This window comes from Gymnodraco acuticeps, unplaced genomic scaffold (assembly GCF_902827175.1).
Source record: "Gymnodraco acuticeps unplaced genomic scaffold, fGymAcu1.1, whole genome shotgun sequence".
NCBI lineage: Eukaryota > Metazoa > Chordata > Actinopteri > Perciformes > Bathydraconidae > Gymnodraco > Gymnodraco acuticeps.
In genome coordinates, this window is record NW_022990271.1 from 4,605,461 (window position 1) to 4,623,319 (window position 17,859).

Below are 17,859 nucleotides of genomic sequence, written 5' to 3' on the forward strand. Positions count from 1 at the left end.
ATTGTAACTAAAGCATAAACACCTATCATTACAGTAGAGGTTTCTCAATACTCAAATGTCCCCTTCTCGACTCCTCGGTCCTCCGGTAGTGACTGTCACTACCCGATCTGCAGCTCTGCCCGATCTGCAGTGCGCATGTGCGAGATGGTCCGCCATATTGGACAACTCTGGACGGCAACCCAAGTAGGACAATATTGACACAGTGGCTTTTGGCAAAGCTCAAAAGGAAAACTCGAGAGAGATGAGTTATTGTTATTACAACGTGACTTCACTATTATTTAACAACTCTTTTTATTGGGTTCTTTTATTTGGGGTTAAGTACATTGTCAGAATACGTGAGGAATTAATTTAACTTCTGTTAGACAGCTATATGCAGGGCTGCACATAACTGGTGCGCAGGTGCGCATGCGCACCTCCACCAAAAAAAGAGCACCGGGTCATTTGAAACAAAGCGCATTTGCGTACCAACATTGAGAGAGGGAGAGAGAGAAGGGAGAAGAGAAAAGAGAAAATAGAGGAGAGATGAGAGAGAGAGAGAAGAGAGAGAGAGAGAAAGATATTTGCGAGTTGCATATGAACCATGATATGAACTCAGGGTCGGCCCGTAGCACTGGCTAGATGTTCGCCTAGGGCGCCAGATCTGTGGAGGCGCTGCGCTGGAAGTTCTGGGAGGGAAAAAAACATTTTGACCGTTGGGGCTCATCCTAATTTTCGACCTTGATGTAACAATATTCATAATTAAGTAAATGTAACACCCTTTTCACCCCGGTTACACGTTTCATTTGCCCTGTACGATGGGCGCTGTAAGTGATGAAAATGGGGGATGTTGGCTTATCTGGCGCCCGCAGCTCACAGCCAAAATGCGAGTGAGCGAGGGAGGGTGCATCGGTACCAGCGCTGTTGTTATTAGAATCTGGTGCCGTGCTAGCTACTCTAACGGATATAAGAAGAAGATGTTTCTACAATAATGTGGAGGGAGAGTCCTCTCCAGTCAGACTGATAACTACAGCTCAGTGAGGTAAAGTCTAAGTTCAAACGGTTTGGTCGCAATTTATGTAAACACATATTTCCAAGGCACTCCTTTATAATTATTGGGATAAACAGGTTTTAAATCATTCCAATGTATACTATAGGACAGTAACCAAAAATATCCTTTAAAACTGGAGAGATACAAAAAAATGCATAAATAAATGTTAAGGTAAAATAAGATATGAATGAACAACACAAATAAAATAAGTTACATTAATTTGTTATTGGCTATGGTAGGTTATTGGTTATGTTCACATACTTATTTGATTACATCCACTTGTCTAAGATGACAACAGAGACTTTCGACACAAAACCAGCTGTTGACTTGTGGATGCAAGCAGCTAATCGCAGACTCAACCAGAGAGAAAGAAGTAGGCCTACATCATCAGCTACCATGTCTGACAGAGAGGAAGACAGTGAGGAGAACAGTCAGGAGGGTAGTGATGACAGCTTGTAGGATTACTGCTCGTGCTAATGTTGTCTTGTGTTCACCTCTGCATGTGTGTTCTGTGTTCACCTCTGCATACGTGTTCAGTGCCGTGTGTCTGGCAAATAAAGTCAAGACCCCCTCAAAAGTTACGGTTTATTTCATTTGAAGGATGAGCACCAAGCAACATCTCCAGGTGCTCCTTTGAGAACCAGGGCAAAAAAGTTCTGTGCACCCCTGGCTATATGCCATACATGTTTGCACACATTCACAGTAAATATGTATTCAGTGTTGTCCTACTTGGGTTGCCGTCCGGAGTTGTCCAATATGGCGGACCATCTCGCACATGCGCACTGCAGATCGGGCAGAGCTGCAGATCGGGTAGTGACAGTGACCCGGGCTGCTTCTCAGGTCGACTATTTTCATTTCCTCGCTCCTCGCTCCTCGGTCTCACCGGAAGTTGATTTGCCTGCGCCATCTTGAGTACCGTCCCATGGCTCTTATTTCTGCCGGAGGACCGAGGATCGAGGAGCGAGGAGCGATCATGGAGGAGCGATAACCGAGGAACCACCAGACCATCCTCCGATGAAATCCTCAGATACTCACCCCGCCCCCTTACTGTGTATCGCTCACTGATTGGACGAGGCAGTGCATGCACTGATCTGATGCTTCTTGACATGAGAGCAGAGTGAAGAAAATACATGAACCTCACGGGAGTCACTCCTCAGTTTATACAGTGTTTTGTTTCAATTAATGTATCATTTAGTTACAAATATGTGATATATCTGAACAACAAAGTGGTCAAAAATCATTTCATTCATTTTTTGGAAACATTTTCATGATCGCTTTTTTCGTTTTACATTTTCATTTATTGTCATTTCCATTCAGTCAGTCATTAAGTGCTATTAAAATGTTAATGTGCTACATATCCAAACAAACAAACAAAGTGTGCAATCCAATGAATGTTAATCTAACTGGGTTTTGATAGATAACATATCTCTTTTTCTTCTCTCAATTATTGTATTTCTATTGTGCACTCTAATCAATATTAATCAAACTATTGTTCGTTTATCAATTTTAAGAATGGCGTTTATCTTTTTTGACAATGAGTTCTTATTTTATTTTATTTATTTGGGTCTACAACAGATGATACAAATGTTTGTGTCAGTAAATATGTACTAACAGAGGCGGGGGTGTGTGGAAATAACGGGGACAGAGCGGGACAGAGCTGCTGTCAGACGATCAGCTGTGCAGCGTCATCACAAACGGACGTCGCTTCACGTGACGCTCCGGAGGAAAGGACGTCCCATTGCTTTTAAAACTCATTTACCTGCTTCTCGTGGTTTCCTTGCGTCCCTCCATGCTTCCCTGGTGGGAGGGACTAGAGGCAGGGAAACGACGCAAGTGAGGGAAGCAAGGATTTCATTTAATCGACCTGAGAAGCAGCCCCGGAAATGAATTTCAGCGCGCCATTTTGAAGGACATCTAATTTCTCTAAATGCGCTCTGGAGGAGCTCTAACCGAGGAGACACTGATGGGTCCTCCACGGCTCCTCCGCGGATGCATTTCCGGGAACGGTGTCGGTGTTACGCACGGCCGGAGCTATCTCAGCCAATGACAGCTCTGCATGCATCCCCTAGATATTATTTTAGTAACTGCTTGAATGGCAACGCGATGTTTACAGTGAGAACAGCTGTGAGGTCCGTGCAGAAAGCAGAGCAGTGTGTATAATATATATTATCACTCAGTATAACAGGCCTACTCTCTTTATTGGCTTTAGTTTAGTAGATATCTACAAACAAAGAGTCAATATTTTTCTAAGACCATTTAGTGCTTCACATAATAAAATACACAACGGCTGTAGCCTGATTATGCTTTAGGAGCTGTAGGTGTGTGTGTGGTACAGTGTGTAGATGCGGCGGACAGACGGGTCTCAGTTGGTTTGGTGTCCTTTGCTTACTTTTAATACTTGTACAACTTTCGGCCCGTAATTTCAATTCCCCATTTCAGCGACCAGAGAGAGGGGGGGGGGGGGGGCGGATATATCCAGTCTCTGATTGTGTTACGTTATTATGAGAGTGCTCTCATACTTGTTTGATTCTGAAATTGTATATATTTATATAAATATATGTGTGTATATATGTCCGCATCTGTAGCCTGTTATTGTCTCATTATACCGCACTGTCAATGAATGAAAAGTAAATATATAAGTCGTCATGAACACATATGTCCATCAGACAGAGGGCTGCTGTGCCTCCTGTCATCATTAATGGACGTCTCTTTAAAATTACCGCTCAGAGGAGAGGAGTTCTCATTTCTCTAACCGCCTGCTGCTTCCCCTCCTCTCTCCTCGGTTCCCCTCCTCAGTCCTTCGCTCGCATCTCCTGTGGGCGGCACCAAGTCTCGAGGATAGGAATCGAGGATAGTAGTCGAGGAGGGGACATTTGAGTATTGAGAAACCTCGAGGGAGAGCAGAATTGCAAAATAAAACCATGATAAGACAGACCAAACAAAACCATGACATACAATTAAGATCGTGACACAAAGAGGTGACTTGATCATAAGGGCTTATAGGCCTACTTACCTTTCTTTTAAAAAGATTTAAAAAATCAAGACTTTTACTTGTAAAGAAGTATTTTCACACTAGTTTTGCTAAATACATCAGTCACTATGCGTTACCTCGGCTCATATTGTAGTTAAATTAGGTATAGTGGAAAGTACCTACACATAAATACAATTTTGAGATACTTGTACTTTACTTGGGTAACTTTACACTTGTTCTCCATACATTTGGTCGGTTAGTATTTGTTGTACTACATTAAATCATATTTAATAATATAAGTTACTTTGCAGATTCAGATTATTAATACAAAACAATATCAACTAATAAATCATGATTTATTATAATGAATTAAACAACCTTGCAGTAACAACTGCAACATAGCAGTGCTTAGATATTAAAGCATCATTAAATACATTTTACTATATTACCCTACCTATACAATACTGTTCTTATAGCCTACATGGTATTCTATTCTATTCAATATATGTTTTATTGCTATACTTTACCATGCATAATGTTATAATTGATTACTAAGTTTCACCTAATACTAGGCACTATCTCATGCTAAAGTCTTATTATTTCTGTATTTTACTTTCTCTATTCATCTGCTTTATCAGCTGCAACAACAACTGATACTTTTGTAGGCCTAAAGTAGACATAAAGTAAAGAGAGTAGTATTTCTGCATCTTCCATATAAGTGGAACTTGTATAATACAAGACTAAGGCAACATAGCTACATCTTTCATCCGTGATAAGTCACATTTGTAAGACTCATATTTCTGAATGTTTCTTTCATTGTTCTTAGAGAGACGGGGATGTATTCCTTGTTTCTGCGCGAGTTTCTTTACTAGTGTTATCTGTCCTGAGCGCGTTCCCGCGGAGTCCTTCCCTCTCTTGCGTTGCGCGCTCCCGCCTGGCTGACATTCCGCCTGCTCTCACGTGCTTTCTGTGTATAAAAGGGTCACATTCTCGTCTGCTCATCATGTCCTCTGTGTCACCAGACAAACGGAGAAAGATGGAGTCAGCACTGAACCAGCTGAAGAAACACACTGTGGTGGTGGCAGACACTGGAGACTTTAACGGTGAGATAACCCCTGCTATTAGTGACATGCTAATGTTAGCTTGGTTAGCATGCTAACTATCTGAGCAGGAAAGATGCAGCTATAATATGAATGACCGCCATGTCAAGTGGGAGCGGCACATGTTAGCATCAGTTGTAATTCATTTACACCGAAGGGTTAATGTTAGCCAGCTAACTGTCAAGCTAACTAACTCCCAGTAGGTTTTACGATAGTTAACTGTGTCACTGCTATAGTTCACAATCTTATAAGCCGATTACTTGTTATTACTGTTACCTATTAGGCAGTAGCTGTTGGCTACTTTAGCAACACTAGCAGAAACTCTAGTTACTGACGTGACGTGTTTGCTAATTCAATCAAATATGCATGTATTTTGTTTGCATTAGCAACTTCCCAAAAGAAACACTTTCCAACTATCTACAATTTGCACTTATTCAACGTTTGTGTATTGTGTACAAATGTACAAATGTACACAATACAACTAGGTTATGACAGTGTGTTCCCGGAGTAAGCATAGTAACTCAGCAACAGGGTGTAAAGGGTATTTGTTGCCCTTCCTCGTTAGTCTCCTTCATGCCGCAGAGCAAAACTTCACCTTGCTCAATGGACCACAATGAGGAACTGTTTGCCGTAATACAAATGCATTGTTTTGCAAACCAGATTTCCTCAGTTCCTCATCCAGAGATTGCAGACTCAGGATGACATGACAGAACTGGTCTGTCCACCAGGCGTGACTGAGCAGGCTGATAAAGCTGCTCTGGTTACACTGCAGGAGTGCTGGCTGTTTGCGTAGACATTTTTGAATGTGTCACCATTCAATTGCTAAACTGATTCAATTACTCTTTTTAATTTAGACAAAAGAGTGATTCTGTATTGAGGCATGCATACACGAAATAGACGCAGTCAAATAATGATGTTATATATATATAATGGAACAGAGCCTGGTTATCTATTTTTTACAACGTCTGTCATTTTTGATTAACTGAAAGCAAATAAGAAAACTAGCCATAGTAAATAATAATTAGTTGCAATTTGTCTAATCAAATACATCAGAGTTATAACCACTCACTGAAACCATTGGCTTTGCTTAAAAATCCACATGAATATTGTAGGATTTCTCAGGTTTCAGTTCAGTCATATTTAAGTCAAGAAGCATCACATAAGAATTCCAATAACTTGTTGAAACAACCTTGCTTCACTTCTATGCAACTGGTTGGGAAGAATGTTCTTGAAAGAAGCTTGAAAGTAAATGGAGGGGGGGCACTTGTGAAATCTAGCACAGGACTACATGGTAACTGATTAGCCTGTACAGTTATTGATGGTTTAAAGAGAGTAAGGGATTAGGCTCCTTGAAGAACCGTTTAAAGCTGCTTTGTGCTGGTGACACACTAACGTGAATGTTTTTGAAGTCTTTCCAAGTTATTTTGAGAATAAAGTTCGATGTGTACAATAATCCAATTCATTAGCAGTTGTGACATGCAAATATAGTTGTGCACATTGTTGATAGACAAATAAATTAGGCCTTGTAACGATGAACTCCTCATTCTAAACTACACATTTTGTCAACTTGCACAAAAAAGTCATCACTAGTGATGTCATATTTACAGTTTTTTTTTTTATTTGAGTTTAAGCTTTCTATCATAACTTAATACTATTTGCCCAAATGATGACCTGTATTGTCAGTGGAAATATATTCGGGGTGGCTATTAGAAAATAAATAATGACACAGGTGTTAGAGGCACCCGACTATGTTTAGAAAAACTTTTGTAATCCGCAAACTTTGTTTGTTTCTTGAACTGTTGGTTTAAGTATTCAGTCCAAACCTGCTGACCTGCGGATGCATCTAATCTTCTTCTTTTTTTTGAAGTGGGGGTTGAAAGATAGCTGGCCCTATAACAGAGACAGGCTTTGTTCTTGGCCTGAAAAGCTGGCAACAGCGAGTACTGACATAAAACCTGCGTGCGTCATGAAAAAGCTGCTCACACGTATCAAATTTTAATCTGCTGGTTGTAAACTACAACTGGATGTTTGTAAAGTGGAGATTATGGAATACATTACACTTACTTGCTTATTAGACCCTTAATAACCCTTAACATTATTTAACTATTTTTGGTGCTAAGATTTTTCAGCACTAAGGATTCCTTTAGCTTGTTTTTCCAATATTATGTTAGCAGTTTGAACTAAGTATTCCTACTGAGCATGAGCAGCAGCATATACGCTGCCTTTGGAAATAAACAAAAGACTATTAACATACATTAATGATACTCCCACTCCTACTGAATGTGCTTCAGACTCTGAATAGGTTGGTTTTGGAGGATGGTAACACAAATATTTCTATGCAATAGATGGTGCCATTCTTTTTTTTTTATCTGACAGCAGCACTATGTTGTTTCAAGGGAATCTGTGAGTTGTATTAAATCCACAATTTTTAATCCCTTACCCTTTTTTAAGATTTTTGTTTATTTAGTGTCTTGAAGACAGTCCTTTTAACTCTTAGGTTTGTAATTGTAAATAGTGTTTTGGGATTTTGTAAGAGACCTTTGGACAGCTTTGCCGTGTTTTAACTTTAATATATCTGTTTTGAATTATTAGGACATCTACAGTGAGTCTATCCTTGGAGTTTCTCTGCCTCATTGTGGATCTGTGTGTCACTTCAAACCAATCTTCTCTCTACTTGTCTTGCAGCCATTGAAGAGTACAAGCCTCAAGATGCCACTACCAACCCGTCTCTGATCCTGGCTGCTGCCAAGATGCCAGCCTACCAGCACCTGGTGGATCAGGCCATTAAATATGGCATCGCAAATGGCGGGTAAGATGTCAGGAAAAAATAAGAACTGAACCAAACACCTTAAAATCGAATCAACCTCTACTTGAAAGGTTTATGGATTACTTCAGAGGTATTCTGGTTAACATCTGGTTAACCTGTATTTTAGAAGCCTGTAACATATGTGTCATTTACTTAAAAAAGGGAACTTTTGATGTGGTTTTGCAGATTATGCAAAGTACATACTTTCTTTGTGCAAGGTGTTGACAAACTTCCTTAATTTGCAACTGCTCAGAGATTGATAAATGTAATTATTTGACTCGTGTAACAAGTGTAATTTAACACGTTTAAAAACGTTTCAGTTTTTCCATTTGTTTTAAATGTGTTTTTATGGGGTTCTTACACTACTTTTTAAAGTCAGTCAGACCTCTTCGAACTGATGTGTCAAAATTAATATTTTACATTTTCAAAAGTTGTAGATTGCAGGTTTTAAGATAATTTCTACAATTCCCTTTTTTTTTGTGTCCCTCTGACTTTAAGTTAACCAACTTGGTATTGTCTCCTTTTCTGTCCAGAACTGAAGATGAGCAGGTAGCCAACACCATGGACAAGCTGTTTGTGAGTTTCGGGCTAGAGATCCTGAAGAAGGTCCCAGGCAGAGTCTCCACTGAGGTGGATGCCAGGTTAGTGCAAACATGTCACAAGGGGGTTCCCAAATGTCAATTGTACTTTCAAAGTAGCACTTTGAGGGAGGCCTAAAGTGCGTGCATACATCAGGTAATTCGTGACTATGTTGTTTCTTACGTCATCACTCTAATGTGAAAAAAACGTGTTTACTTTTATTTCATGTTGACTTTCTTGGAGGATTATAGGTAATACCTTTACAATAAAATGCTGTCCACTGGTATATCGTTACACAATATAGTATAGAATTGGGAGGGATGAAACCCTCTTTAATTGTCACACATGTAGAGCACACAGTGAATTTGTTCTCTGCTTTTAACCCATCCTAGTGCCAGGAGTCTAGTACTAGGAGCAGAATACTTACATTGTCCCTCATAACATTATATTTCATGTCTTTAAATTAAAATCAGTCTGCATCCGCATTACTGATCAATAATTGGTCAAATCTTAGTCATTTTTTCCTTGAGGAAAAACATTTGCTTGGAGAACTTGTGTGGTACATTTTGCACCACAACCTATAATACATTCCTTAATGCTGATTTGAGTAAATGCAGTCAAATTTAGATGGCATTTATAAAGCACATTCACACTCAATGCCATGTTAGACAATGGGCTAACCGTTTGGAGCCAGGGATCAAACCTCCCCTCCGAGCCACTGCTGTATGTTCAATATATTATTACTATTCAATTATGAATGGCTGTATCTTTCTCTTTACCGAACAGATTATCTTTCGATAAAGAGGAAATGGTTGCCAAAGCCCTGAGGATCATCGCTCTCTACGAAGAAGCAGGCATCGGCAAGGAGCGTGTGCTCATCAAGCTGTCGTCCACATGGGAAGGGATCCAGGCCGGCAGGTGAGCGTGAAATGTTAACTATGTTCGCCTATGTCCGTCTCAGTTTACTGTGTTTTACTAATGTATGATGGTAAAAGTTTTTGTATAATGTTTAGGTACGCTAACCAATTTAATTCTCCTCTAACAAAAAGTTTATTAAAATAAAGAAAAAGAAACTCAAACAACACATACAAAATTATAATAAGTGCTTATACAAACATATCAAGCAAGCCCCCAAATACAGCACTAAACTGCGAGGCATCTTTTATTTGTTTGCATAGTGATAGAACTTGTTCTTATTATGTACTCTTTCAATGACAAACAATTATTAAAAGTTTCTCTATTAAATTTTAACTGACTCATAATGTTTTCTTTAAAATAATTACTGGGTTGGGTTCTCAGTAGGTTTCGGAAATAAAAGAAACCACATGACATGCAGAGTTATTCCAGGCAGATTGTTGCAGGGAGACGGCTTTATGGACAGACATTTATGACACTGCTGAGTGGAACACGCATACCTTTGCTGTTATGCATTATGAAAGCTGTTGACGTACCAAAGAAATGAGGCTTATTGCTCAGTGCTTGACATCTTTTACATTTGAATAATTGCGTTCATTAAAATACATCTTTTGCACAAGTTTCTGCAAGATTCAAAAAAAGCTTTGCTTGGTGACACTTACGATCTTTTAGATCTGATCGGGAAATCCCTATGAAAGAGAACATTTCATTTTTACATGCGCAATAGGGCAACTTCATGAGGCATTTCTTAAGGACTTCTACACATCACTGTAATTCCTGAGTGTTACTACAAACATCTACACTTCTACCTAAATCAAAACCTGTATCTCTATTAACTGCACTTTCTCAATTTGATTGCACATGTTTAACCCTTTAATTTCTCTTAACAAAAAGACGGCAGTATAATCAAACCATAGTCTCATGTTTTCATATTCTGGTTGAAATGTCAGGCAAAGAAAGAATGCATGACTGCTTGTTTCCTGAGTGTATTTTTTATTTTCTGTGCAGGGAGCTGGAGGAGAAGCACGGTGTTCACTGCAACATGACCCTGCTGTTCTCCTTTGCTCAGGCTGTGGCCTGTGCAGAAGCAAAGATCACGCTCATATCACCCTTCGTGGGGCGCATCCTCGACTGGTACAAGGAGAGTACAGGCCGCAAGAGCTACGAGCCACAGGAAGACCCAGGTAACAAAGGCTGTCCTCAGTGTATGAACGTTGCATTCAAGTGAAAATATGTCAAAGGTGCACCGAGTATTGAAGCAGTTTGTTTAAGCTGTGGAATTACAACTTTTGTGTCATGTGACGCTTTGGTTCTGAGAAAGAGGCATCTGTAAATCAGTGTATAATATTTTTGAGGGAAATCAACTTCACAGTCTAAACTCTTTAAATGCTCTTTTTTTAATCATTACAAATGTGCTAATTCAGAGTTATTTTCCATTTATTTGACTGAGCCAATCAGTTGTGAGTTCAATCAAGTCATCAGATTTTTTTACTGTTATGGGAATCCTGATGGTGCACAGACATAAATCGCTTCACCGCCATGTAGGATCTTATCACAAAACAAAACAAAAGGAGGAACAGCAGAATTAAAATAGTATTCCTGAGGTAACATTCTTCTGTTTTAAACTTCGAATAGCCTGGACTTTACTTTGAGGAACTGCTCATTAAGTCTGACACCACAGGTGCTGGCATGTGTACAATCTGATGAATTTGAGCTTTAAAATGTTCTCTCTTTTTCTTCCCTAGGTGTACTGAGTGTGACCAAGATTTTTAACTATTACAAGAAGTTTGGCTACAGCACTGTGGTGATGGGCGCCTCCTTCAGGAACACGGGGCAGGTGAAGGCCCTGGCAGGCTGCGATCTGCTCACCATCTCCCCCAGCCTGCTGGCAGAGCTCAGCCAGGACCACAGCACTGTCACAGAGATGCTCAAGGTGGAAAAAGGTACTGTCTGGGGTCCAAAGGCTGCCTCTGCTAGACAGTGGCGGCGCCAGAGATTTCCTCTAGGGGGTGCTGTGGGGTAGCTTGACGTTTCATAGAGGGTGCTCAAACATTTAGGGTTTCCCATTAATGCACCAGCGCTACAGTTGAATTGTCTACTGCAACACTCCCCCCCACACACACACACACACACACACACACACACACACAGAGTGCACACGCGACTGTTACAATGAAGGCTCGATAATCAGCTCACGGCATATAGGCAGGGGTAAAGTGCTATTTTTACAAGTGGAGAGCGGACCTCACCTCCTCTAGGAGGGTCCTCACTTCCTCTAGGGGGGTCCGGGGGCATGATCCCCCGGGAAGATTTGTTTTTAAATATTGAAGTTAAAAGCATCAATCTGGTGTACTTTGAGAGCAACATTAAGAGATCTATGGATACATCTCTCAACACCCATACGAAACAGAACTGTCAACAGATTTACTTTTTCTTTATAGATATTTTACAAATCACTCTCCTTTTAAAACAAACCGTTTGAGACCCACTGAGTTAACTAGACTAAAGTTAACCATCTAAACACTGAGAGAGTCCTTTACTTCACCTGAGCTGAGGTTACCTGAGACTCTCCGTCTGACAGGAGAGAGTTCTCCCTCCACCTTGTTGTTGAAAAAGCTCCTTATATCCGTTAGCTTGGCTAGCTAGCACCAGATGCTAACCACTGTCACTACCCGATCTGCAGCTCTGCCCGATCTGCAGTGCGCATGTGCGAGATGGTCCACCATATTGGACAACTCCGGACGGCAACCCAAGATGGACACTTGACACAGTGGCTTTTAGCAAAGCTAAAAAATAAAACGAGAGAGAGATGAGTTATTGTTATTACAACGTGACTTCACTATTATTTAACAACTCTTTTTATGGGGTTCTTTTATTTGGGGTTAATTACATTGTCAGAATAAGTGAGAAATGAATTTAACTTCTGTTAGACAGCTATATGCCATACGTTTTTGCACACATTCACAGTAAATCTGTATTCAGTATGATAGCTGTCTAACAGAAGTTAAATCCATTTCTCACTTATTCTGACAATGTACTTAACCCCAAATAAACGAACCCAATAAAAAGAGTTGTTAAATAATAGTGAAGTCACGTTGTAATAACAATAACTCATCCCTCTCGAGTTTTCCTTTTTAGCTTTGCCAAAAGCCACTGTGTCAATGTTGTCCTATTTGGGTTGCCGTCCGGAGTTGTCCAATATGGCGGACCATCTCGCACATGCGCACTGCAGATCGGGCAGAGCTGCAGATCGGGTAGTGACAACCACAACGATCTCCGGTAGATACCCACTGGTGCGCGAGGCGAGCTCTCTCGCTCGCTCGCGCACGCACGGACACAAAATGGCTCGTGCCACACACACACACAGAGCAGGGCTTGAATGAAAACACAGAGACCCAGAAGTAAGCTACTTGTACTCACGAGGTCTATTATGTGCAGAATCCCTCTCGCTTTCAGTTGGTTTTGATTGAGTGTCCACACGTGGTCGTTTAAGGATTAAAAACGATCAATTTTTCACTTTGCTGTTAGCAAATCATTTGGCGCTCTAGCTAACAGGAAGTCACCCAAGTGTCACAAAGTAATTTAGTCTATGGGTAGGTCAAAAATCGAATGGGTGCTGGCCATTGGCCTAATCATATCACCTGTGTTGGCTTTATGTTTTTGGTCAAAAATGTGTTTGTTTCACATATGCATTGATGTAATCAATAATATTTCTAATTTAATACAAATAATAATAATAATAATTAAAAAAAAACACATATTTCTTGGGGGTGCTTAGGGGGTGCTTTGGCAATCCTGGGGGGTGCTTCAGCACCCCCTAGCTCCCCCCTGGCGCCGCCCCTGCTGCTAGATGCTGCTATTATCGTTACCCAGCTTTATTTTCATTGTGCATGGATATTCAGGAAACTATTGCTGTTATACCTATTTCTTTAAAAACAAATAATAAAATGGAAGTATCAAAGTCGACTTCTGCTTCAAAATGTGCAGCTTTACTTTTGTTATTACGAAATACATATGTTCATGATGTTCTTTGTACTGGCTGCACCCTGTGTTCATGAAAATAATGGTGCACTGACACCTGCTATTAAAAAGTCTTCCCTGTATGTCTAGCAGGATAATGATGTTATTCTCCGAACACTGAGACGAGATGGAATTCAAAATGTTTCACATGACACGTCAACGCCTTAATCTTATATACAGAAATGTTTGACTGATGGTTTGTTTGCAGCAAAGGCCTCTGATCTGGAGAAGATCCACCTGAATGAGAAGGATTACCGCTGGCAGCACAACGAGGACCAGATGGCCACGGAGAAACTGTCCGACGGCATTCGCAAGTTTGCTGCTGACGCCATCAAGCTTGAGACCATGATCAAAGTACGTTTTTGAAGTTTTTTTTTTTTGCCAAATGTGTACAAGCTAACAGTATGTCTTAAAGAGCCTGTGACACGGGTTTCCCCCGTCATCCAATCCCATCAACTTTAGTAAATATTGTCCCCATGAAACCGTTACTGAACTGATTTTGGATATTTGTACTTTGATAACCATTAATAGGGTTCGTACGGTCGGAAAAGTCATGGAAATTCAAAATGCAAATTCCAGGCCCTGGAAAAGTTATGGAAAACAATATTTTTCCCAAAGTTTTGGAAAAGTCATGGAAATGTAACTAAAGTTGCGTCAAATATAATTTACATTTAATCTAATCGCCGAAATAATCTGCGGTCGCGAGCTGTTATGTGCCATCATGCATGGTGTTGTTTTTTAATATATGAAGCGCGAGCTGTGTGCTCGAGACTTCCTGCCTGTCGGGCCGGCTGAACTCTGCTGCTCCGGGATGAGGGTCAGCTACATTATCTACGGTGCGTTCGTTAACTGTGCGGAGTCACTGTGGCACAGACTGCACCGCTGATGAACAGCTGTTAGAACAGGCCGTTCAGGTGTGCAGAGCGTGATGTGAACTGAAAAGTTTTTCTGTCGCAATATTATTTAAGGAATCGTTGAGCTAGCTAGCTAGCATACATTGTCACTATCTGCTAACGTTAGCTTTAGCCTTCGTTTTCTAATAGTTTTTTTCATAGGCTATAAACAGAGGTGGTATATTGTACTTGAGTAAAAGTAGAATTACTCAGATCTTGTACTTGAGTAAAAGTAGAAGTACTCAGGTCTTGTACTTGTAGAATTACTCAGATCTTGTACTTTAGTAGAAGTACTCCTACTTTTACTCAAGTACAAGATCTAAGTACTCAGGTCTTGTACTTGAGTAAAAGTAGAAGTACTCAGATCTTGTACTTGAGTAAAAGTAGAAGTACTCAGGTCTTGTACTTGAGTAAAAGTAGAAGTACTCAGATCTTGTACTTGAGTAAAAGTAGAAGTACTCAGATCTTGTACTTGAGTAAAAGTAGAAGTACTCGGGTCTTGTACTTGAGTAAAAGTAGAAGTACCAGAGTGTAGGAATACTCTATCACAGTAAAAGTCCTGCATTCAAAATGTTCCTCAAGTAAAAGTTGAAAAGTATTCTCATCAAAATATAGTGAAAGTAACAACAGTAAAAGTAGTCATTGTGCAGATTGGTCCATTTCAGAATAATATATATGATATGTTTTATAATGATTGATCATTAAAGTGTTCTCAAAGCTGGTAAAGGTGCAGCTAGTTTGAATGGCTTTGTAGACTGCAGGGTAGCTTGTGGATTTACTCCAGGTGGAACTAAAGTCTGATTTAACACTTGATTATATTTCACATCATTCATCCACATCTGTGAAGTAACTAAAGGTATTAAATACATGTAGTGGAGGAAAAGTACACCATTTACCTCTGAACTGTAGAGGAGAAGAAGTACAAAGTAGCAAAACATTGAAATACTTAAATAAAGTACAAGTATCTCTAAATTGTACCCAAGTATAGTACTTGTTGAGTTTATGAACTTAGTTACTTTACACCAGTGGCTATAAAGATAGAAAGACTAAGCCTTGAACAGAGGCATGAAAATACATTTTCAAAATGCTCAACAGTGCTGCCAGAATTATAAACTGACTGCTACACAATTAAAATAAATGCTTTTATATATTTCTATTAGATGTGACTCTTTGGCGTTTCTGTTATTATTACCTGCTGCTTTAGTTGTTCTGACTGCTAAAATCCTGTTATTCCTCATTTTAAAGCCGATATTCCGTGGGGTCGGGGGCTCGGATCCTTGTCACCTTTTTCATACCTGATGAGTTTGCATCCCTGACTACAGTTGCTTCAGCGTGTAGAAGCTAGTAAGCCTACTATTTGATTTGTTTTAGATAAGCACAACATGTTTCATATGCAGACCTTATTTTCCTGTTCCATGTTAAAATAAACCATTTTCAGTAGTCTTTTTTTTTTTTGTCATGGAAAATGAGGTAAAGGTCATTGAGAAGTCATGGGTGAAAAAGTGTATGAACCCATTAATGCATTAATCTGCCCTTCAATGTTGACCATTTTCTGGATCTTCTTGGGGATTCTTCAAATCCCGCCAAATTATGTGTGATGTAATTGCGGGCCAAGAGCTCCAGCTGCACCGTCCGGATCCCAGCATCTGCATGTAAACGCACGATGGCACACACAGCAGCAAGCTCAGACAGCGATGACAGTTTAATTTTGAACGTGTCAGAGCTCATATGAGGCTGAAGGATCGCTTTATGTTGTATCTGTTAGAAGTTTAGGAATGAGGTGCATCAATATGGGCGATCATACGGTCATGTAGCCAGTGGCGGACTGGGACTAAAAATCAGCCCGGGACTCTCGACCGGCCCACTTCGGTACCGCTAGTAAATTGTCAACGGGGGGAGTGGGGGATGTGCTAGTGACTTATCCGACGGCCCACTTCGGTACCGGCCCATCTGGATTCGTCCTGAAGGCCAGTCCGCCACTGCACCCAGCCCAGCCCACGTAAACTGTCAACGGGGGAGCCTCGCTGCGGGGAAACGGTGGACCTAGTGTCCCGATCGGAGTGGGAATAATAATAATAATAATCCGTGCATTTTATCCATTAATTTCCCCAACATTGTGGTAAAAAAAACACACGTTTAATCCATGTTGGTGTACTACAACTACAAAAAGCATCGGTTTGTTTTTTCATCAGGAAATGCAGACCGACTCAAACAAACGATTTTTAAATCATCATCCTCGATCATTTAATGGATCATATGTTCGCCGAATTGACATGAAAGCACTAATAAATATAGTTTCATCCACTTGAGTTTACAACTACAAAAATAATCGATTTGTTTTTATATCACATCCTACGGGAGGAAATTCAGCAGCTCTCACTACCGATTTGTAATCCTAATTTAATCATCATTTCCACCACGATCATTTATGTTTATGTTTGCCGAATTGACATGAAAGCACTGACAAATATAAATATACTGTAGTCAACTTCATTAAAACGTTATTAACGTGCCTAAACTCAGTAATTCACCATTTCTACGCATGACAACACACTTTGTTCGTGTTTGGCTCTCTCGCTGCACAGTGAAGCGTTCCCGCATTGACGTCACTTCCGGCTTCCCCCAAAACTTCAAAATGAGTCGAAGGAATTTCCCTGCGATGTTCGAAATTATTGATATTTATCGGAACGGTATCGCACCTTCTTTTTTAAGATGACTGTTCGCGATTACTAGTAGCCCAATATTTCATTGCGCAACAGTTGTTGGGAGGCTGTCACAGGCTCTTTAACTATGATCGACATAGAAACTGTATAGAAATGATTTATTCGTTTTAAAGGTGTTTGATGAGCTTTGTTTCCATTCTTTGATTCTTTTTTTTATCACAGGAGAAAATGCTCAATGTCAAAAACGGGAAGTGATGGAGAGATGTGACGTCGCATTGACAGGAAGTATAAGGAGTGAGCATAGTGGCTTCTTTATTTCCAACTACCTGAGGGAAGGTCCAGAGCACCAGAAGGCCTTCACTCTCCTCATCTGACCAACTCCAGTCTGGGATTAACTGACCAAACATTATCAATGCTAATGTGGGTGTGGAGTTACTGTAAAATAGTCTAGAATTTACTCAAAATGTTAGCAGAAAGGGAAACACTTTGTATAACAAATGTCTTAATGAGTCTCTTTTAGTAAAGTCTTGTGACTACTAGAAAGGACCCTGAGCACTTTTTTTTTGCCAGGAATGGACAACAGTTTTGCTATCATGACCATTTGAACCAAGTTGAGGGCAGAAGATAAAGACCAATATACCATCATTCCTCACAAAATGATATTTTGCTCTTTCAATAAATAAAAAAAGTCTCCCTCAATACAGTTTTGTTTTTTGGTTGCTGTCTCTCCGCCAAGGAGGTTATGTGTTTGGCTTGTCATTTGTTTGTTTGCCTGCAGGATTGCGAAAAAACTTCAAGAAGAAGTGGGTAGTGTGGGCCAATGAATAACACATTAAATGTTGCCGCAGATCTGAATGGGCTGATGCACCTTAATATTTACTAATG

General features: G+C 40.2%; 1 protein-coding gene across 1 annotated transcript; it reads left to right on the forward strand.

Annotated features, from left to right (window-relative positions):
• The first annotated feature begins 4,900 nt into the window (after window positions 1-4,900).
• taldo1 (transaldolase 1) lies at window positions 4,901-17,675 on the forward strand. The gene is made up of 8 exons (XM_034221042.1): window positions 4,901-5,101; window positions 7,784-7,907; window positions 8,438-8,545; window positions 9,270-9,401; window positions 10,407-10,582; window positions 11,144-11,341; window positions 13,627-13,772; window positions 17,197-17,675. Exons 1-8 carry the CDS (start codon window positions 5,002-5,004, stop codon window positions 17,227-17,229), a joined length of 1,017 nt encoding a protein of 338 aa, XP_034076933.1. The 5' UTR covers window positions 4,901-5,001; the 3' UTR covers window positions 17,230-17,675.
• The last annotated feature ends 184 nt before the right edge of the window (window positions 17,676-17,859 follow it).